Source organism: Perissodus microlepis, chromosome 1 (genome assembly GCF_051167445.1).
Source record: "Perissodus microlepis isolate ML-2025 ecotype Zambia chromosome 1, ASM5116744v1, whole genome shotgun sequence".
NCBI lineage: Eukaryota > Metazoa > Chordata > Actinopteri > Cichliformes > Cichlidae > Perissodus > Perissodus microlepis.
Window position 1 is genome coordinate 1,599,201 of NC_140461.1, and position 22,521 is coordinate 1,621,721.

General features: G+C 47.4%; 1 protein-coding gene across 3 annotated transcripts in view; it reads left to right on the forward strand.

Moving 5' to 3' along the window:
* bnc1 (basonuclin zinc finger protein 1) overlaps positions 1-21,408 on the forward strand; it is a 33,262-nt gene extending 11,854 nt beyond the window's left edge. The window contains exons 1-5 of one of the 3 annotated variants that reach the window (XM_084925974.1): positions 3,574-3,983; positions 11,602-11,704; positions 13,782-14,017; positions 16,205-18,249; positions 19,265-21,408. In XM_084925974.1, coding sequence (XP_084782100.1) covers positions 3,969-3,983; positions 11,602-11,704; positions 13,782-14,017; positions 16,205-18,249; positions 19,265-20,069 — 3,204 coding nt within the window. In that variant the 5' untranslated portion in view covers positions 3,574-3,968 and the 3' untranslated portion in view covers positions 20,070-21,408. The other 2 variants (XM_084925984.1, XM_084925992.1) reach the window with 2 other exon arrangements.
* Positions 21,409-22,521: the final 1,113 nt, after the last annotated feature.

Consider the following 22,521-nt stretch of genomic DNA (forward strand, 5'->3'; position numbering starts at 1 on the left):
AACATGAAGCTTGTTGGACTTATTGCCTCTATTCTTCACGCAAAATTATAAAAGTGGCTCCAGTTTGTGGGGATTTTGTTGAAAAATATAAATATCACAAACTTTTTTCTTTCCTTTTGTGCAAAAATGCAAAATCAGCTCTTTGTTCATGGAACAGGAGTGATGCTATTTTCATGATTAGCCTGCAGAAACAACCAAAATGTGCACAGCTTTCAGGGTAAATGTTCATTTCATATTTGATTTACTTGCTCCGCTCATATTTTCGTTACTTTTGACTCAAATTAATATTTAAAAAGTGATCATCAGCCACCCTGCTCCCCGAGCCTGGTTCTCCTGGACGTTTCTTCTTGTTAAAAGGGAGTTTTTCCTCACCACTGTCACCAGGTGCCTTGTAATATTAAGCACTTTGGCTGCTGTAGTGATTTAAATTGAGCTGAACTCTCCTGCTGTTCCTGTAAATCAAAGACTGCCCTATTTCAGACGCTGTTTACACAAAAACAGGACGTTTGGACGCCTTCCCGGGGTCAGAGCAGCTGTGATTTTCTCTTTCAAAATCAAATCATTTGTCAGCCCCTCAGATTAATTATCTAATGTTCAGCCGGAGCTGCATTTCCCTCTTTGATGGGAGGCAAAACACTCAAAAGAAAGCGACTCCTGGAATCCCTCCTGGTGCCTCGTGTCGCGTTAAACAAAGGCCGGTGAGTGTGTGATCGGGTTTTTTGCAGGGTTTTTCTTGGCTCCAGCATGTAAAGAAAATGTAAAGGAGGGTGTAATGCTCTCCCAAAGCTGCTCATCTGCTGGAGCGCTCAGCCCCGTCCGCTCTCCCCTGCAGGAAGGCTAATGACAGACGTGTAAGTAGGCAGCGTGACCTGTTCTGCTGCACATGGAGTTTATTTGCTGCAGCTTCCACCTTCTGCCCCCGCGGCACAAATACGTCTGCGGCGCTCCGGCCCAGGGAGCAGCAGCGATCTGACAAGCGGCGCAGACCTAATCCAGGCCAGGTCTGCGGCTGTGTTTGCTATGCATCCCCTAGGTCTGGAATAAATACAAGGCCGGTAAGCAGATCTGCCTGCCTGGACGACCGCAGGGGGAGCGCAGGGCTTTCCAGCCTTACGATACATGCCTTGACGGGATGTCTCTTATCCATATATGTAACCTCATAACACTCTGCGCTTTCACGAATAAGAACGACTTTGATCTCCTGTGGAAAGTAATGCAGTTTTAATGTCCAACTTCAAGGGCCATTAGTTGCATTTTTATCAGTTAGCGAGGCCGCTTGGCGAATTTCTGAATGTCGAGTGGAGCGGGTGTTGCTCGCCTAGAGGTTAGGGAAGCAGGTTTGTGATTGGACGGATGTCAGGTTGAGCTCCTCGCTGGGAAGAATGTGGGTGGGGAAAGCGGATGAGTAAAACTCTTCCCTCCCTGCAGCGCTGCAGCTGAGCTACCTTTGAGTAAGGCAGTGAACTCCCACCCCTCTGCTGCTTCAGAGGGTCAGAAGAAGGAAAACGAGATTATTCGAGGAGAATGGCATCAAGAGCCGCTTCGCCGACGCTCTCTGCGCGAGTTCAATCTTAGAAAAAGGAAAAGAGTCAAAGCGAGCTTTCATGCTTTCAGTTTCAAACCCGTCAGGTGGTGCCGCCCCCTCCCCGCCCTCTGTCTCTGCACAGGTAGAGCAGACCAGGTGTGCCTGTTTAAACTTGCTGTGTAATTTGTGGATTAGCAGATGCCTCTAATGGCTAAAGTCAGCAGAGCGTTCCCTCTATGCAGAGAGGAGGAGGGGAAGAAAAGGAAAGGAAAAAAGGGCAGAAGCTGAAAAGTTACTCACACATCACTTGTCGAATTTCTCGCTCCTTCACTCTGTCAATGTTCCTGCGGTGTCAGCACTTTAAAAAAAGCTCCTTTTCCACTGTGTGTTCATCGTTTCACACGGAGCTGAGCAGAGGTACGTCAGCCTTCACGCTGCAGTCACAGGACCTGGACTTGTGCAGCTTCTGGCTAATTTGTGGGCCCAGGTGTGGCCCACGACACACCTGATGTTTGGCCCTTATCAGGTGGACCCGGGTGCAAAAAGGACCGAAAATCACTCATCCCCACATTTCCACAGATACGGAGACACAAAAAAGGACATTTCATGAAATAATTCTGTTTAGTTTAAAACATCTGTATTTAATGGATATTGTCCTGCAGGTGTCTGAGGTTTGCATCAGCATCATCATGTCACGTGACAGCGATGCGTACCACCTGTGCCGTCAGGTCAAGTTTCTACTGACGAGTTTTTATTGGTGCAGTTTTGCTTTTCCTCCCTCAGCCTCAGTTACCTGCACACATGAGACCAGGTGAGCATTTCACCTGTGACTGTCTGTCTCCGTTACCCCAGTTATTAATTAATAGTAATAATAAATCATCAGAGGTTCTTGGAGGTAGTTTTAAATTTAAATCAGATTATTTGAGCCATCAGCTGATGCTCACTGGGTCGATTAGACCTTAGAAAAAGGAAAAAAGAGGAAACTGATGTAAGAAGTGTTAAATATATGTAAAAAGGTGATTTCACTGTTGTTTATTTAGTAATTCCTCTGAGAATCACTGGCTGATGTCATTGGCTCACAGTCGGATACATGTTCATGAGAATATTTGCTCCTAAATGTTCCTACAGTGGCTGCTGGACATGGTTTAAATCTAGAGTTTACATGTTAAACTTGAGGTTACACATGTGTGTCTGCATCATACTGCAAATGTTTAGATTTTATTATGGTTTAAGAGCTGTGCTGTTTCCACTACACCTTTAGGAAACCTCACCTGACGTTTGGCCCATATAAAAGCAGCCACATTCTTTCAGTCCCACCAACATTTTGGCCCCAAATTTTCAAACTGTGAATAATCGCTGTGTGACTCTCCTCCCGCCCGCCTTCACACCTTTAGACAAAGCTTAGGTAATGATGTGTTTTTGTTATTCTTTTTGATTGCACAGCATCTCCTGAAAACAGAAAAGCGCTCGACTGTACCGCAGAGATCTGCCGCCCCCGGCCCGAGGTGCACGTCTTCCTCCCGGTAACACAGATTCGGTTTTCGCCATGTGCGGCGTCCCCCCCGTCTTCCCGAGTAACGCTCGGCACAGACACTTACGCATTCCTGACGGCACAAGGCATAACTTGTTACGGAGGCCGTTCACAGAGCTGCGTTAAGGTGAATCCAGACGAGCACAGTGGGCTGTGTGCAGCGAGAGGGGCAGCGTTGATTTAGAGCATTACTCAGACGGAGAGGGGAGAGAGGGGAGAGAGGGGAGAAAGGGAGAGTCTCCCCTGACTGCATTAGGAGAGCCTCCAGCCTTTGTGATTCCTTTTGATCAAATCTCTGTGAAAGATGAGTGTCATGCCCTCTTCCAGCCAGCTGTGAGGGGACTGCCCTGTGACTCTGAGGGGGGAGGCGTGTGTGTGTGTCTGTGTGTGTGTGCGCACATGTGTGAAAGAAAGGCATGCGCACCTCTGTGCGTGCACGTGTGAGTGTGTGTGTGTGTGTGTGTGTGGGATTGGGAGGGAGCAGCTCCTGAGGTGAGAATGCCGAGTAGGAGGATCTCATTCCAATCCCCTGTGCCCAGTTTCAACACACACACACACACACACACACACACACACACACTGAACATCTTGAGTAGTTTAGAGCGAGTCCGGCATTAGAGGAGAGAAAGCAGAGGAGGCGTGTGTGTGTCTGTGTGTGTGCAGTGAGAGTAAAAGCACAGGGACTTCTTCTTCTTCTCTCTGTTTTTTGTTCGAGTGTTGGCGGCTGTGTGTGTGTGTGTGTGTGTGTGTGAGGGAGAGGAGCACATGTGTGTCTGCTGTTGAAGGAGACGCTGCTGGGTGTGATGGCTCTTTCGCGTTAGTACTTGTGCGGACAGGAGAGTTGGAGGCAGTTGTTTTGTGGGACTCGCAGGGAATGGCAAACTCGGCGGTATCCCTGGAAACATCCGACTAATGACAATGGCTGAGGTAAGAGCGCTTCGCCGCCGTCCTCTGTGTGCCGCGGCTCGTCTCGCACATCATCAGGACGCGATTAACAAAGACGGGCTGGATGGAGTTGTGCCGACTGGGGCGACGGGCGCGTTGGGTTGTTGAATGTAGACGTTCAGCGTGTCCTGATCCTGTTACTGATCGGGCAAAAACAGAAAGGTGGTCTCGAGCTGATATTTAGGGTTTCTGTTATCACACGAGCTCTGTGTGGATAATTACACTTTACTCCTTCAAAGTAAAGAATTCATGCCAGAAAAACTTTGTTTAAACTCCTTTAATAAGTTTAAAAATGTGAAAATGAGCAGCTGTGCAGGCGGAGAGTTTAAATTCACATAAAGAGGATTTTAAAGTTTTTGAAACTTTCTTTCGTGGCATGTGTGCATCTCTGACTCGCTCTCAAACACTTTGATGGAGACGTTATGTTTATTCACTCCGGTCACCGACAATCCAAAGAGAAAACAACCCGGATGAGTCGAGTTCTGCACTTCATGAAACATGATTCACTTCTTTATTTCGCCGTTTCTTCCTCTTTGATAATATTCTGCATTCGCCTTTTTCTCTTCTTTGAATTTATTCTAAGGTGCTTGATCTCTGAGGCACTGAGAGGCCTGTTTGTGTGTCTGTGGGTTTGTTTGCAGAGTGGCGTGGCCTCTCGCTGCCTCTCGCTGCCTCTCGCTGCCGGCCGGGTCCTCGCGGCCGCAGCCTGTCGGAATGTAATTTAAGAGCCGCCTAATGTTTTGTTGCAGCCATCATGTAACAATTAGCTGAGCCGTCTGTGTGGCGGTGGCGGCGGCGGTGTCGGTAGCAGCTCTTCACGCCTGTGTGTGTGTGTGTGTGTGTAAACAGTTTAAACAGCGTGGGTTTATGCCCCGTTAGCGGTTTCACTTACACACTGGTGTGTGTGGAAAACGATAAGTGAGCGTGGAATAACTAACTGTTATCAGCTGAACTGTCTGACCTCATGTTTGAAATACGTTGACATAAATCAGCTGAGATTTGAGGACACAATCAGTCATACACAGAATAATAAAACAGCCTTTACGCCTCTCGAAGGTGCGAGGAGCAGATTTACAGCTGCGACGTTCTCGTTTTATTTTACAGCAGAATAAAAAAAGTGGAAGACAAATAAAAACTGTAAGAATGTAAATTCTTAGTAAATTACACTCATCGTGTTATTGTGTTTGCGTCCACACACTTTGTTCCTCTAACAGGTTGTTTTTCTGAGGAGGCCATTACGCCGAGGCAGCGATTGTTTGTGCGTGAGGCAGAAATGCGAGTCGATCGGCCCTCGGTGACTTTTCCTCTCGTCCTCTCTTTATCTCCACCTTTGTTTCCCTCTGTAGCTCCGCTGCTTTCTGCGGGTGTCTCTCTGCTCCCCTCCAGCGCTGCAGGGCAACAGACAACAATTCACAGCGAGTGCCCCGGCCTGTTTTTATAGGGCTGCACTTTGCTTTGTGTGTCTTTATATATAAATGTGTGTGTGTGTGTGTGTGTGTGTGTTCCAGCCTCATCAGCTTCATTAGCTTCACGAGGGTCCATCCGTGAGAGGATGAGGGGCGGGCGGGGGTATCTGTGTGTATCTGCTCCAGCCTTTTACCCCCTTCAGCGTCTCCTTGAGCTGCGATCCGCCCCTCGTGGCCCCCGTCCTGCCCCCCTAACACACACACACACACACACACACACACACACACACACACACCGCCCCGTGCTCTGCGCTGCCACCAAAAGGCTTGTGAGGATTTGTCAGCCAGATGTGACAAGATTGTCAAGAGGCGGCGAGGAGAGAGGGAGATCTGATATTAATCAGAGCGTAGCTGGGAGCCAAACTCCCTCAGACTCGGTGTACTAACATGTTCCCCTCATTTACTCGCTCTGCGAGCCAAACACTCCCTACGAGTTCCTAACGGGGAGCCACGAGCTCCAGGAAGCCAACCAAACTTTGGCTCGCCTCCTTCTCCTTCATCTCTTTGTCTGCAAAGAGGCCGCTCTTCTCCTCCTCTCATGGATCTGCAGGTAAAGATCTTTTTTTTGTCTGCTCCAGTGTTCAAACATGCGCTGCATTCATGTGTGTGATTGATTGCTGGATGAGTTTGAAATAACGAGTGTTTCACGCTGTCTTTGGGCTGTATGGAGTCCTAATAGGCTCAAACGCAGCCTGTCACTACTTGCACTCGCCCGGGCTTTTCCCGGGTTTGTCTCCTCCTGCTCGGGACCGGCCGCCGTCTTCCACAAACACTCTGCTTTCATTTAAGGGAATTTTAAAAGCTGTGCTGATGTGCAGTCCACCCTGTGAGGAGGCTGGACGGTCCGACAGCTGAGGGTTTGTTTAAAGTTCACATTTTTGATTGTTCTGGGTGATTTTGTTTTTTTAATTTCTTATTGTCAGCTGCTTCCTCGGAGCAGGGAGACGAAATCAGAAGCTCGCGTATCCTAACCTCACTGTAACTAACGCTTGTCATCAATAAAGACTCCTGGCTGTCTCACACACACACACACACACACACACTGTGTCCGTGGTGAGGTCAGGTGAAGCTGCAGGTTTTGGTGCTGTGTTGGTTTCACTGGTGGGAGATAAGCGAGCGGTACCAGGAGCACGGTCCTCCCTCCGAATTCCTGACTGATACTGTGTGTGTTGGCTTCTATCAAATATTCATTACTGTGTGTGTGTGTGTGTGTGTGTGTGTGTGTGTGTGTGTGTGTGTGTGTGTGTGTGTGATTTTTATTAAACATGCATGGATGCTGCTGGTTAATTTCAAAGTAAAACTTCACAGTTTTCTGAATGAACAGAGTCGCGTTGGTCTCAGTTTTTACTGACCAAACTGCTGCTGTGTCATTTTTCTCCTTCATAACTTTAACGTCTGAGAGATAAAATTATATTTGAGCATTTCTGCAGTTTTGTGAGCGTTTTCTGTTTGAAGGAAAATGTCGTGTTTGGAGAGAAATTCTTACTTCGTCTGAAAATCCAAACTGCAAAATTTAATGATGTAAAAAATTCTCATGCCATCGATATGTGGATCAGATTTTTTCTGCTCGGATAAACAACATCAGTCATTTTAATTTGAAATAAAAATCCAGTGACTGTGTTTCGTATTAAACGGCATTATTAATTTTATGAAGAGATCAGTTATAAACCAAACAACAGGTTTGAGGAGGATTTACTCGAGCAGTGTTTTTACATTTTATCTCTCATAATGAATAAGTGTCAGTAAATAGTGTTTTCTGAATAAACTGCTTCGTGTTTTGGATGTTTGTTGGCGCTCGTGATAAATCCTGAAAATAAGAGTAATAAATGGTCTTTCTTTGATTTGTTGTTTCCAGCGTGAAGAGGAGAAATACGTTCTGGCAGCTCTCGGTGGGCTCAGGGATGTTTTCGCCAAGAATTTATCAGTTTACACAAAAAAAGTAAAGCTGAGGGATATCTGTGCCGAATCGCAGACGATTTCTTCATGCACACTTCCTGTTTTTATCCCCTCTGTGTAATCGTCGCGTTAACTGATTAATGGCTGACAGTAAAATGTGGTGCCTCGCACCGTCAGTCTCTCCCTTTTCCTCGCGGCTCTTTGGCAGCAGTCAGAGTCGAGCGAGCTGCTGCTAATTGATTAGTTTTCCAGCGCATTAGTCCAATGTGTCCCCGTCCATCCCCGCACGGCCCACGTCCAAGCAGCTGTTCGCTCCCGCGAGTCTCCGAGGACGCGGACATATTTTAAAGAGTTTATTTTAAACGCCAGAGAGGACGATGTCATTTTCTTTCTCTTTGTGTGTGTGGCTGCAGCAGTGGACGCACACATCATGTTCCAGCTTCTTCTTTTCTCTCTGCGCCTGGCCTTGAAGCCGTGTTTGTGTTTTATTCCACGTCTTTTTAAGACGCGGTGGAGCGAGAAAGCAGATCTGATCACCAGGAAGCAGCTGTGTTTAAAGCTTTTAATAATTCTCATAAAAGTGTCAGTCTTTGTAACGGCGGCGCAATAACGTGCGCAGGTTAACCTGAAGCCAGTAAAATCCAGTGAACCCCGCTGCTGAGCGTGGAGAGATTTCACATCGTCAGAGTATGGATGCTGTTTTATGGCATACTTACCTCCACCTCCTCCTGCTTCTTCTTCTTCTTCTTCTCTCGCTTTTGTCTTGTCCTGCCCTCACCTCCTCTCCCTCCACGGCCTCCATCCCACACACGGCCTCAAACTAAATGCTGAAACAAACCGGAGAGACGGCGTCAGAATCAGAACGTGCACGCCACGAGGCTCCATCTGTTTTCACGTTAAAGATGGAAGCGCAAACGTGTCATACGAATGTATACAGAGAGAACCAAGGCTGCATCGCTTCCTTTGATTCTGCATCATTCATGCAGCTGTTTGTTTAATCAGCAGAGCTGAGGTGTCATCACACGACCTCGGGATACCTGAGATGTGGAGCAAAGCTCTGAGAGTGGAAGTGGGTTTTTCTGTGAATGAGAGGAACTCGCATTAAAGTGTTCACGGTCGCTCACCCGGTGCAGTGAAATGAATGCGTCCCCTCCTGACGACAGCGCGCTTTCGTTTGGTCGTTTATTCGATGCCCCGTGCTGTCACGGTGCTAATCGAAGACGTGTAACGTGGCGGAGGAGGCGGAGGCGGGGGGTTACACTGTTGTACATCGGCGATATAAAGAAAGTGACACCGTGTTAACTTTAGCTTGAAGAAGTCTGACGGGGACGCATCATTTTGTGCAATTAGTCTTCTTGTCAGCGGCGTCATTGATGCGTGCGAGCAGCTGCCGCTTTGTTGTGACAACAGCAAAGAGAAAGGGATGGTTGCGGCGGCGGGGAGGGGGGCGGAGAGTTGGTGGGTTCTTCTCGGTCACTGAGAGCGGCGGTAGCAGTGGCCTGCCCCGCGCTGCCATATTTCCTCCTCCACCTCTTCTTCTTCTTCTCAGGAACTCATGAAGTGACTCGCTAATTAAGATAAACGACTCCAAGCACCGGAATGTGTGTGTGTGTGTGTGTGTGTGTGTGTGTGTGTGTGTGTGTGTGCGTGTGTGTGTGTGTGTGTGTGTGTGTGTGTGTGCGTGTGTGTGTGTGTGTGTGTGTGTGTGTGTGTGTGAGATTGAGATGTATATTAGGGGGGGCAGCAGCAGGAGGTGTGTGTGCACCCACAGCGAGACGGGATTAGACTAATTGGGCCGTGTTGGGTCTCGGCGCTCTGTAATGATGGGATTATGTTGCTGAGAGATGAGCAAAGGGGTTTTCACACCTCGCCGCTGTCCCGAGGAGGCCGCCGTGGTCCTCGGGAGGTAAAACCCAACATAAGAGGCCGGCGGAGAGGGTGCAGACAGGGTGGCAGATAGGCGTCACGGGGCCGGGGGCCGGAGGCCGGAGCTGCCACCCCGCGCTCAGGTAGCTGCCACCACCTTCACCTCGGGTCCGTTTATTCGTCCTAACGATGCGAGGTTACCGCGAGGTGAAGGACGAGCCCAGCCTCGAGCGTAGAACTGACTAAACGAGGAGGAGGAGGCTCCTTACCCATCCGCCCACGCTCTTCCTCCTCGTGGAGAGGGACCGGGCTCTGGTGGAGATGAGCATGCTGCTCATGTATACTAAACCCCTGCTGATCATGCATTATAGATGCGGAGGGAGAGAGGTGGCGGAGCGCAGCCACCCCAAGGTTTTCAGCGTGTAGCGCTAACAACAGCGGCTTTGATCATAAATCTGATGATGCTCCTTCGTTCAGATATGACTCTTTTTTTTTTTAGAGAGAGCAGGAAGTGGAGTCATTTTTAGTGTAGGGCTCCTCTCTGCAGGTCGCTGCACAGTCAGCAGCTCCTCAGAAACTTGACTCATTATTGTCGTCATCACTTCCTGCATCTTCATCCCATTAGCTGAGGAGGTAATGGACAGAGCCCTCTGAACCCTCTGTGTGTGTGTGTGTGTGTGTGTGTGTGTGTGTGTGTGTGTGTGTGTGTGTGCGTGCGCGCACGCCTCAGGCTGTCATTGATTGGTTTTGTAGTCCAGGTGTGTCCGACCTGCCCGGCAGCCCTGCACACACACACACACACACGTGCTAACGGGGCAAACCACGAAGTGATGGGGGAGAAATCACCAAAGGCAGTTGTGCTCCTTCTTTCAGTTTCCACGGGCGACTTGACGATTGTACATTTTTTATGTAGCTTTGTAAGGAGAGCGAAGCTACAACTGCACACACACGCACACACACACGCACACACACGCACACACACTCTCAGCACTTCTTTTTTTCCTTGACTGCGTACTGAGGTGGAGGTTGTGGAAGTTTGTTGTCGGGGTTCCAGATTCAGATCACGTTTGCAAATTTTCTTTTATTTAATGAAATTTTTTTGACACCCAAAATGATCTTCATGTGTTTTATGGAAACACTGACGGATTTTTAAGGCTGGACATAAATTACTCTAATTACAATTAATTACTTTTCCTGCACAAACACAAAAACGTGTTAAACAGCATGTTTGTGACTCTGCTGATCTGCTAACCACATTATGAAAAGAAGTGAACTTCATCATAAACCATCAGCCAATCATTCAAATCAATAAAGACTAGAATAAAAACATCATACGAACAGCTAAACAATCGTCGAGCTGGTTTGCAGCACAGGAGGAGTTTGCTGCTAAATCGACTTGACGTGATCCTAAAATTAATTTTAAAAAACAGAAGAAGGTTTTATATATATGTGGCACATTAACATGTGCTATTAACATGTGAATTTAATGTGACACTAAGCACAAGAAGGCTGCTGGAGAGCACCACAGCTCTCAGGTGCAGCGCTCACCTGGTTTCCTCTGCAGCCACCGCATCGCTGCATGGACAAAACCAAAACACTGCACAAATAAATACTTTATGATTATTGTTGTTATTGATGTTATTATTGCCACCTGAAGGTCAGCAGAGAGGAGGAGACTGAGGGTGACTGACTCGCTGCTTACCTGGAATCTAAAAATAATACAAATGTAACAATAATCATTTTATTCACTTGTGTCAGTTTTTCCTTCATCTTTCTTCTCATTAAAAAAAATTTGCATTCACTGTAATTTTAAATGTTTCATTTTCACAGTTTTGATAATTTTGCTGATTTTTCGTTTTTGACACTTTGATTATTTTTACTGCCTTCAACACCAAATATAAATGCAGCGCGCTGACGCTTATTATCAGTCAAAGCTGCCATTAAGTGCCTGCCTGTTAATTCATTAGGAACTTTAAAATGTGTTAAATGCTTTTTAAAACCTGCAGCTGATCATCTCCACGCTCTGCTGCTCAGATCTGCTTTGGTTTTTCTACCAGTCATTTTAACCCCACACAGGTGTTAAATTACTGGTGATTTTCTGTAAGAAATACATGAAATATTTTTCATTTAGTAATTTATAAAATTACAGAGAGGCCTTGACATCAGTCGTGTCAGGTCTTGATGTCAGGAATTTGGCGTTTCCGTTTCTTCCCACGTTTAATGTGACTAAATGTGTGAAAGGCCTCTGCAGTGTTTTAATGAAAGGAAAACCGTTCAAAACACAGGAAAAGAAAACCTGCAGTTTATCCGATTTTATCTGCTTTCATTTTAAAGAATTGTGTGTGTGTGTGTGTGTGTGTGTGTGTTGACAGGCTATCTGCTGCACTTTGGTGAACTGTAACTGTGACAGCTTCAAGCCGGGGAAGCTGAAGAGGAGGCAGTGTGAAAACTGCAAGCATGGCTGGGTGGCTCACGGTAAGACGAGAGTTTATCGTTATTATCAGTCAGAAATCTTTGATTTAAAAAGCTTTCACACTGGAATCTGAATCTATTTATCTGTGTGCCAAAGGAATCAAATTTCTAGTTTGCTGACAGACTCGCAAATAAAACCATTAAAATGGAATCAAGAAAGTAGCTTCCTGTTTTTAGTTTTATTATTTTTCAGATTAACTGTAAGTGAAACGTGCAGCTGTGTCCTGTGAGACGATAAGATGTGAGCTGTGTTTAAAAATTAAATAAAGAAGAGCAGAGCACTGTTGAAGTTCAGACACAGTCGGAGGCTTTGAGCATCAGATGGATGCTGTAGTCAGGGAGATTCTACGACCACGCGGCGTTTAAATTTAAACAGAGATGCAACATGAAGTGTGGCTGCAGAGCTGCACAGTGTTGTTCACATGGACGTGTTTAAAGTTAGAAAAGACTCTGACAGTGAGCGCAGCGATGACACTGTCGCCTTCACAGCAGACCCAGGTTAAACATCAGGAATCGTCACAGAGAGAAAACCTGCGTGTTTAACGTAATCGAGTAACCCGCGGCGCCCGACGACATGTTTGGCCCTCTGCCTTTGTTGGTGTGCGTGAATCCTGAACTTCATGTTTGCTGACTCAGGAGAAAAAGTGTTGATTTTAATGATGACACAGAACCCTGAGCTCCTCCCTGCAGTACATCCCAGTTTACTCCCAGCAGACACCAGCTGAGACATCCCAGTTTACTCCCAGCAGACACCAGCTGAGACATCCCAGTTTACTCCCAGCTGGTGTCTGTCATTCTTCCTCACATAAATAAGACGTTTCCAGAACCCTGCAGACACAATCGGTCTATTTAAAAGAAAATCGCAAACAGAAAATCAAAAATAATTCATTTTTCTTGACTGAGGATTTTATTCACTAAATATTATTTATGCAGCTTTTTTTTTTTTAAGTAAAAGCACGAAGTAAAAAAAATCAAAACATTTTTTGAGTTCTCACAAAGGCCAGAAAAGTGTGATTTAAGTACTTAGAGTAACGCCTGGAGTCACCTGAAGGCTTTTTGACAATCACTCATCACTTTATTGTGATACCGTCTGAAAATCTGGAGAACTGGAGCTTTTGGATTTAGGTGAACCGAAGCTTTAAAAGTCCTTTAGAGTCATCGCTCTGTGGCGTAAACACAGAGGATGATGGTGGACTAACAGGGTGACCGCAGCGGGATTTTAATGATCGCTGAAGCTCTGGAAGTCAGAGTTTTCCCGTAATTATTCTAATGTGTCCAACACTCCGCATGAATCACCATCATTTTGTGTTCTGATGATTATTTCTGCAACACAGACTTGAATGCTGCGTTATTCGCTCCAGTTAACATCGTCCAGTAATACCCACTCTGTCATACACACAATATAGAGCACGAAGTTAGAAGCCATATTTCTAAAGGACAAAAAAGAGTTAAAATAAAAAGTGAATGACATAAAAATAAATAACTAAAGAAGTTCAGTAAATAAAAATCTAAATAAAATGTAATAATACCGAATAAAAATAAGCAAAATTAAGGTATTATAATAAAAAAAGCTAAATTAAAATTTAGTTAAATAAAACTAAAATTAGAAATTATATATTTCTTTAAACGAAATAAATAAAATGGTAAATAGAAAGAATAAAAAGTAAATTTAAAAAGTAGTAAAACGATCTAACAGGAAATTGCTCAGTGAATGAAAATAACAAATAATAATAATAATAAAGATTAAGTTGCTGAGCAAACTGAAGTGCAGTGAACAGATTTTATTTGTTGTCCAATATTTAATCACATAACTAATGAAGATTATTGTTTATTTATTTTTCATTCTTTTTCTTTTGTTCCTGTTTTTATTTGATTTGTTACATTTAGGCCCAAAGATCGATCAAAAATAGATTATTAAACGCTTGAACTCAATTTAATAATGCAAGCGGAGTGAGAGAGCGGACAGGAATGTGAAATGTGAACATGCAGCAGCACAAACACGCATGCAGCACCCAGGCGGAGCTGAACTCTGTGATCTCAGATTAATCTAATCTGCTCAAACGTGACCCCTGTGTTTCAGCCCTGAGCAAGCTGAAGGTGCACCACATGTACCAGAGCAGCCAGGTGGAGATCGTCCACTCCAATGTGGTGTTCGACATCTGCAGCCTGATGCTGTACGGCACGCAGGCCATCCCCATCCGCCTCAAGATCCTCCTGGACCGCCTGTTCTCCGTCCTGAAGCAGGAGGAGGTGATCCAGATCCTGAACGCGCTCGACTGGACGCTGCAGGACTACATACGAGGATACGTGCTGCAGGTGAGCGCTTAGGACTGAAGAAGCCTCGGCTGGTGTGCGCGACATTTTTTAGCGCGACACGTTAGCGTTCAGCAACGGTCTGCGGCACAATGCCACCTGCATGTGTGGCTCATCAGTTTGAATATAACAGTAAGTTTGCACATTAAAAAATGTGTGCCTGATGCACCTGTGGACACCTCATGAGTGACAAATTTAAGGACACCTGTGCTGCATCTGGCTGCAGCTGGAGAAGCTCTAGAAAGGCTCTGTGAGTGAGAAAGAGGCCTTCTGTCGTCAGTGTTCATTCAGTTTAAGACTTCAGTTTAGCTGCCTCCAGGGTTTATCCTAAGCTAAGCTCAGTGCTCTTCTACAAAGGAAAGTTCTATAAAAATTAATTTAATAATCTTACAAAAGAAATCAGGATGGGGGACGTTGTTTTACTGCTGATAGCCACAGACTCTCCTTACAGTCGTATTCTGAGTGTATCAGCCTGTAAACGTGTTATCTTCTGCTGGAGCCGTTTAACATGGGAGTCTATGGAGAGCGACTCCCCGAGACTGGAGCCTCTAGTGGATGTTAGAGGAAGTGCAGGCTGATGTCTGACTGTTCACTTATTTCACAACAATCTGTGCATTTCTTTGTTAATCGTAACCATTTGATAAGCACAGACATGTGATCTCTCTCCCCAACCAATCACAGCAGATGGCCCCGCCCCTCCCTGAGCCTGGTTCTGCTGGAGGTTTCTTCCTGTTAAAAGGGAGTTTTTCCTTCCCACTGTCACCAAAGTGCTTGCTCATAGGGGGTCATATGATTCTTGGGTTTTCTCTGTATCTATTATTGTAGGGTCTAGCTTACATTATTGTTGTGTATAAATAAAGTTGAATTGAATTGAATGTTATGTAGCTGGTAGAAATGTTAATTTAATTAGTTTAATTAGAAAGCTGTTGGATTCAGTTTTGTTGTGGCCAAAATCTCTTTCGGGGACTCCTGAAATAATCATCTACAACTTTGTGTACTGCATGTTTTTTGAGTGCATGGAGGAGATGAGCGTCTGTGAGACAAGAACGATTATTTCTGACATTATTGGACATGCATTACGACACAATATCAATGCATATTTCTAAATATCACGCCTTCATTTCCTCCTGTTTTTCCAGCATTTTGTGGACTCGGGTTGTGTTCAGACTCAGTTTTTTGGCCGCCGCAGTGACGAAAAACAAAGTTAAAACACTTTCCTGGATAGACGTGTGAGCGGGACACCTGAGAAACACCACCACAGCCCGCGAGTACATGAAGGGAGAGACTGAAGGAATTTCTGAGGAAGGCAAGGGAGGAGGGGGAGTCAGAAAATCATGGTTGACGCCAGGCAGGAAAGGGCGGGGGGGTGCCACGGCAAAGCGATGCCACGAGCCGGTACCCCGCCAAGGCGGTACCACTGGGCTCGGGGAGGTCTCCGAACTGCCCGCTACATTTGTAAACATTATGTCTTTTGCTCCAGATTTCCTCTCAAGCCGGCGCCAAGCCGGCCGGGTCCGAGGCTGCAGGCGCCGTGTCAGGCGCGCACACAGATCTCACTTCGATTAGTACATCATCAAGTATTCAAGCTGGGCTGCGTTTAATTCATGTTAGCTCATCTAATGGCGAACGTAGAGTCAGAATCCTCGACAGGCACCCAATGAATGCTCTGTGATGAAATATTAATCGCGGTTATGGCACGGAGCCGCTCCTCACTTTCAAAGACCCCCAAACTCACATGTGATTACAGCCGGGCTGAGGCAGAGAGGACCCGCTTGATCAATGCACGGCGCCTTCTGCTCCCCCGCCCTCGCCGCAGATATGTGTGTGTGGTATGTTGTGCACGTATTTATTTGCGCTCGCCTTTGGGAGTGTGCGCGTGCGTGTGTGCGTCCTGCCGATGCAGAGCAGGCACATCCACATGATTTAAATGAAGAGAAATGACCTGCGAGATGAAGCGCTGCGTGTCTGCGTAATGAGCTTTCTCGGGGTTCTGCGCTGCCCGCTCGCATTAACACTCCATCTGATTCCTTTATTTAGCCGCCCTGCCAATCTGCTTTATAAGGTGTGTCGTGCAGCCCACTGTGTGAATATGTATGAGCAAACCAGCAGACACTTTTAATGCCGATGATGAAACCGCTCTCTCCTTTCTTTCTCCTACTTCCTCTGCCCTCTCCTCTCTTCTCTCTGCAGGATGTCGCGGGGAAGGTGTTGGACCGCTGGGCGATCATGACGTTCGAGGAGGAGATCGCCACGCTGCAGCAGTTCCTGCGTTTCGGGGAGACCAAATCCATCGTGGAGCTGATGGCTCTGCAGGACAAAGAGGGCCAGGCAGTGCTGGTTCCCAGCACCCGCACCAACTCCGACATCCGCACGTTCATCGAGCGAAACACCCCCCGCACGGCTGCCAACCTCTCTGCGTCCAAGACCGATAAGCTGAGCGGCAACAGCATGCACCACTTCGAGAACTTCATCAACAGCATGGCCTTCATGCTGCCGTTCCAGCTGCTCGGCTCTGTCCCGGCGCCGTTCCTGGGCTCGCACACGGGGGCGATGCAACAGCAGCACCAGCAACATCAGCAGCACCAGCCGCTGTGCCGCGGGCCGATGGAGCAGCAGGGCCAGCGGCAGGACGTTCAGGGGCGGGACGGTCTGCTCAGGGACAATCACCCCTCTCTGTCGCACCCGTCGGAGAGCACGCTGCTCAGCTCCGGCGCCATCTCGTTCTCAGCTGACCTCGACCGAAGTGGAGACAAGCCGACGGACGGCCTCTCCGCCAGCACGAAGATCGAGGCCGAGGACTTCTCCACCAGTGACAATTACTCAGACGGGCCCTCCACACCGTGCACGCCGTCCATCAGCTCCGACGTCACCCAGATGTCACCGGAGAGCAAACTGCGCTCATTGGACAGAAACGGGAGCGGTGGTGGCGTCTCGGGAGGCATCGCCGGAGGAGGCTCTCTGAAGAAGGGTCGTGTGTTTTGCAACGCCTGCGAGAAGACGTTCTATGACAAAGGCACGCTGAAAATCCACTACAACGCAGTGCACCTCAAGATCAAGCACAAGTGCACCATCGAGGGCTGCAACATGGTGTTCAGCTCGCTGCGCAGCCGCAATCGCCACAGTGCCAACCCAAACCCACGCCTCCATATGCCCATGAACCGCAACAACCGGGACAAAGACCTGCGGAGCAACTTGTCCGCTGATGAGAGCTCTGAAGGAGAGAAGAGGCCTGAATACGGCACCCCCATCTCCATCTGCTCTGCAGAGAGCCAAAAATCGGTGTCCAGCTACATGGTGAGCCACATGGACTCTGGCTCCAAGCTCCACAGCAGCTCGTTCCCCAGCATGGGCCAAAGCGGCATCCTCTTCCCCAACTTAAAAACAGTCCAGCCAGTCCTGCCTTTCTACAGAAGCCTGGTAACCCCGGCTGAGCTCGCCAACACCCCGGGAACGCTACCCTCGCTTCCTCTGCTGTCCTCCTCTGTGCCCGTCAAACCCATCACAGCCCCCGAGCCCTGCACGACTGACCCGATACCAAAGAAAAAGTCTCGCAAGTCCAGCATGCCAATAAAGATAGAAAAGGAAATGGTGGAGCGAGACGAGCAGGATAAGGAGAGCAGCTCCGAGGATGAGGCTCCCTTACACGGCAGGGACAAGGACGAGTGCGACGGTAACAAAGAGGAAGGACGTCTGTGCACAAGACAAGCTGGGGAGGAGAAGGAAGCCAGAGAAGCGTACCAGGGCAAAGACATGGAGAGAGAGCAAAGTTTGGAGAGAGAAATGACAGAGAGGGAGGACAAAGACGACGGCTCGAGGCTAGCCGAGACCGGCGTCATCACCTGCGCGTCCTCCCCCTTCGAAAACAGGCTGATGGACAATCACTGTGACGACAGCTCGCTCTGCCAGGACCCAGAGAGGGAGGACCGCGAGCACGCCCTCAACAAGATGTCAGAACTCAAGTGGGACGACGGCGAGCACAGGCTGACGAATGGCAGCGGCTTCCAGCTCATAGAGAGGGAGGCGTCCGATGGCTGCGGAGATGACTACGGAGACTCGGGGTTATCTCACCTCGATCCCGACGCCGTCCTGCCGCACCACTGTGAGATCTGCAGCAAGAACTTCAAAAACCCCTACAGCGTCAAGATGCACTACCAAAACGTCCACCTGAAGGAGATGCACATGTGCACGGTGGACGGCTGCAACGCCGCCTTCCCCTCCCGCAGGAGCAGAGACAGGTGAGAGGAGCTCGATTTCTGCACGTTTGAGTATTTATAAACAACAGTAACTTAAAGTCACGACTCGAAAGTCCAGCCTGCATGTCTGTGCAGCACCACGTCAGGTTTCTGTATTCATGAATCTGTAGGAAACATTAAAAACTGCATCTGTTTGCACTGACGGTGCAGCTGCAGCTGAAAGTGCATCTGCTTTAGCAAACTGTTGCCTCGAGCCTCGTCAATCAAAAACAGAGTCGGGGTTTGGCGCTCACAGGGTAAAGACTGTACGTGTGTGATGACAGCCTGTTGTCATGCTGGCTGCGTCTCACAGATACAAATCGATCCATTTGTACTTATATAGCACCAAATCACAACAGCAGTCGCCTCAAGGCTCATTATAGTGTAAAACATCAATAGACAATCAGATGACCCCCTATGAGCTAGCATTTGGTGACAGTGGAGAGGGAAAACTCCCTAACAGGAAAAAATCTCGCCTGCTCAGATTCAAGCTCTCGCTCTCAGCATCACCATAGCAACAGAACAGCAGTGTGACCTCTGTGGGAGTTTTTCTTCCCCGGTGTCGCCTACTGCTCCCTCGTAGTCATCACTGACTGTTGGGTCTTTCCTGGATAAAGTGATCGTTGCTGTGTTGTGTTGTTTTGGTGCTGAATTGAACTGAACTTCCATCAGCTAATAGCAATTCTACATTTCTGAAGGTTTGTACCCAAACCACAGCAGAGGGCTAAAAACGCTGTCCTGTGTTAATGTTTGTGGAAAACAGCCACCGTGTCACCTGAAATCTTGTCACCTTGTTTTGATTATATTGTTAAAAACACTGAAGACACTTTTTATCCGAACCTTCCAGAAGTGATCCAAACTGGGATACCCTTCTCTCTGTCAGTGCGATGTGCGCTCGGATGCAGACGCACTCTTTGTGCAGCTGCAATAACAATAAATGTTTCTGATGAAATTTTGAGGTAAACCGCTGTAAGCTGACTGAAACACTCACAGTGTAATTTGTGTTTTTCACCCGCAGACACAGCGCCAATCTGAACCTGCACCACAAGCTGCTGACCAAAGACTCCTTCAGCCCGGCCAACGCCCTCTACTCTCACGCCTCCCTTTGTCGAGACAGAGACTCTGCCGGGCTGGAGTACTGCCAAGAGCAGCGGGACCGAGACCCGCCCCACCGGGATCCGAGCGGCCAGACCTCCGTCATCTTCCGAGGGCACAACCGCATGGGTCTGGTCTTCCCGATGAGCAAAATGTCCACGGCTCTGGACAGCGCTGAGGCGTCTCCGGTGGGAGAGACTCAGGGATTGGGAGGTGGGGAAGGCGGCGTAAGTGGGGAGGATGGGGCAGTCCTGGACCTGAGCACCTCATCCTCTGCCCCGCCTCGTGGCAGCGCTCAGTCTTCCTGGGACTCAGACGGAGCCGGGAGCGAGGAAGGGGAGGGGGCCGAGGAAGACGAGGAGGAGGCGCTCCCCGTGGAGGACAGCGATGAAAGCTGCGATGGGATCGGCGTGGGCAGGCCCGGGGGCGACGAGCTTGCACTCGAAGGGGGGAGGACCCTGGGCTGTGGCGAGGGAGGACAAGGAGGGCTTCAGGGAGGTGGGGGTGGATCTCCAATAACGTGCCACGTCTGCCAAAAGGTCTACAGCAACAAGGGCACATTCAGAGCCCATTACAAGACTGTCCATCTGAGACTTCTTCACAAGTGTAAAGTCCCCGGCTGCGACACGTCGTTCTCCTCCGTACGGAGCAGGAACAGGCACAGCCAGAACCCGAACCTCCACAGGAACCTGGCTGTTAGCTCGGGTTCCCCCATGGAACAGGAGTAGGGCTCTGACCTCAAAGGCCAACGTTTACTTTGTCCAAGTTGTTCTTTTGTTGTTTTTCCTGGGCGCGTAATAAAGAAGGCTCACCCGTTAGCACTTTCGAAACATCACGCCGTCATTCATCCGTTACTTTAGGCGAGAAAGGGACGAGCAGACAGGAAACCAAATTCATTTAAAACAACCAAAACCTGCACAGGTCAGCCAGTTGGTTTCAGCGTCGTGCTGATTTATTTTGGTTTTCCTTTGAGCCCTTTAAAAAAAAATCATCCGTGTGGACTAAAGTTTTCCTTGTGTTGTCGAATCCTGCAAGTGTTTTTTTCTCTTCCAGTGTTTCTGTCGTCGGACGTCCACGTCTGCCCCGTGAAGCCGTAGTGAAGTAACTCCTACACTCGTCGTTTCACTCGTTCCAGCAAAACAGTCTCTGTTGAAAAGCTATTGTGTTGTGAGGTAGAACAATAAGTTATTGTACGGTGTTTCTATGATCTGTCTTCACTGTTCTCTTTGTTGCAAACTGCTAATGTTGACCAAAGATTTTTTCTCAGTTCACAGTTGTGTGTGTGTGTGTGTGTGTGTGTGTGTGTGTGTGCGCGCGCGTGTGTTTGTGTGTACGGACCCTTCGTGTTGTGGGAGGGGTTATGCAGTATTAAGAGGTCCGCCCGGTCTTCGCCTTCATCGTTTTTAACAGCAGTATTCAGGCGTGGGCGTGGCCTAAAACAGTAAAATATATAGAAAATGTTGACTGAAAGGGTGAAATCCTGTTTTTTGTTGGTGTTTTTGTAAAGAAATGTTCTCACGCAGCCAGACTTGATGTGGTTTCTTGCAGTAACCTCACCGACTGGACAAACGGCAGAAAGATGCCACCTCTGGAGGCAGGAAGGATGTACTGTGAAAGAGTCAAACACTGAGAAATAATCAAGAAAAAATGCAGTTTCTGAATCTGGCCCTTTGCCCTGAGCACAACTTACACGAAGAGCCGGAAACAAAATGTTTGAGCTGTAGATTCTGTGAATAATTTGTTCTGAAAGACACCAAAAGAAAAGAAGCTGTGTAAAATGGAAGAATTTCACCACTAACATTACGTTTCTTTACGTGAACATAAACACTGTGTTGTACATTCCTGATTTGGTTTACTGTTCTGGTTTTGCTCGGTATTCTGCATATTTCCTTTCAGTCTGTATTTAAACGCGATGGCTCAGATTTAAGGTCGCGCTCGTTTGTTGTTTGGATTCGTTCATATTAAAAAAAGAGCAAAAACCGAGACATGTGGATAGATGTTCATGTTTCTTTTGAATTAATGTTACAATATTCATTCAGTTAAATAAAAAGCCATATGTTTGCAAGACTCCCGTCACTTATTTTGAATTCCTGCATTAAAAGCATGTCGGTCTGTACGCTGCACAAAATGTCTGTGAAGGTTCTCAGTCATCCAGGTCATCGTAGTCTAAGGAGCTTGCAAAGAAAAGCGTCTGGACTTCTCTAAGTTCCTTGAAGACGTTTCACCTCTCATCCGAGAAGCTTCTTCAGTTCTAAGGTCAAATGGTGGAGAGTCCCAGATTTAAACCTAGTGGGAGTTTCCCCCCAAACAGGGACAAAAGGACCCCCTGCACAAGCTTTTCATCAGGTCACTGAAAACTACTGTTAACGAAACAAAAGATTCAGAGCATCAGGACACTCTCAAAAGTCCCAGAAATATTTCTGTGTCATGCAGTGATGCAACTCCGGAGTTGCAGCTTGTTAGCTAGCTGCTCCACATCGACTGCCGTCTGCGACGTCCTTCGGTCATGACGGGAAATCTCTGAAGAAATAGTTGCAAACTTTATAGTAATAACCAGGAACAAGTAATTAACTGTAAATTATGTTAATTCATGTAATATTATAAAATCAGAAGAAAAAACTGATTCAGTGTGACTTTTTTTCTGCATTAAATCTCAGCTAAATATAACATTATAGCGCGTAGCTGCAAAATCGCCAGTGTTACACTGACACTACAAACGTGTCTGTGTGTGTCCACTGTTGGATACGTGCTGATTTTCTAACACTGGAAAATAACTAGAAATGCTGGTAGTTTGTGGACACATGTAGACTCTGCTCTACTGGCGATTTTGCAGTGTGTGATTTGTAAACATTCAAAGATTGAAAGAGCTGTCCTGTGGCTATGAATACAAAGTGAGAGCGCACACTGGACCAGACTCATGAAGCCTGATTTCTCCTGCTGACTGTTGGCGTCTGTGTGATGTCACAGCTCAGCTGGGAGACTGAAATAATCAGAAAAAGGTTTAAAATATAACAGCAGCAGAAGAATCAGTGAAAAATGTTCTAAGGCTAAATGGTGAATTATACAAAATAAAGTTTTTTCAAATCATGACAACAGTCGACTTTAGATGCGCTGTACACTAAAGATGGTTTTTATACAGCGCTTTTCTACTCTGAGTACTCAAAGTGCTTCATCCCCTTT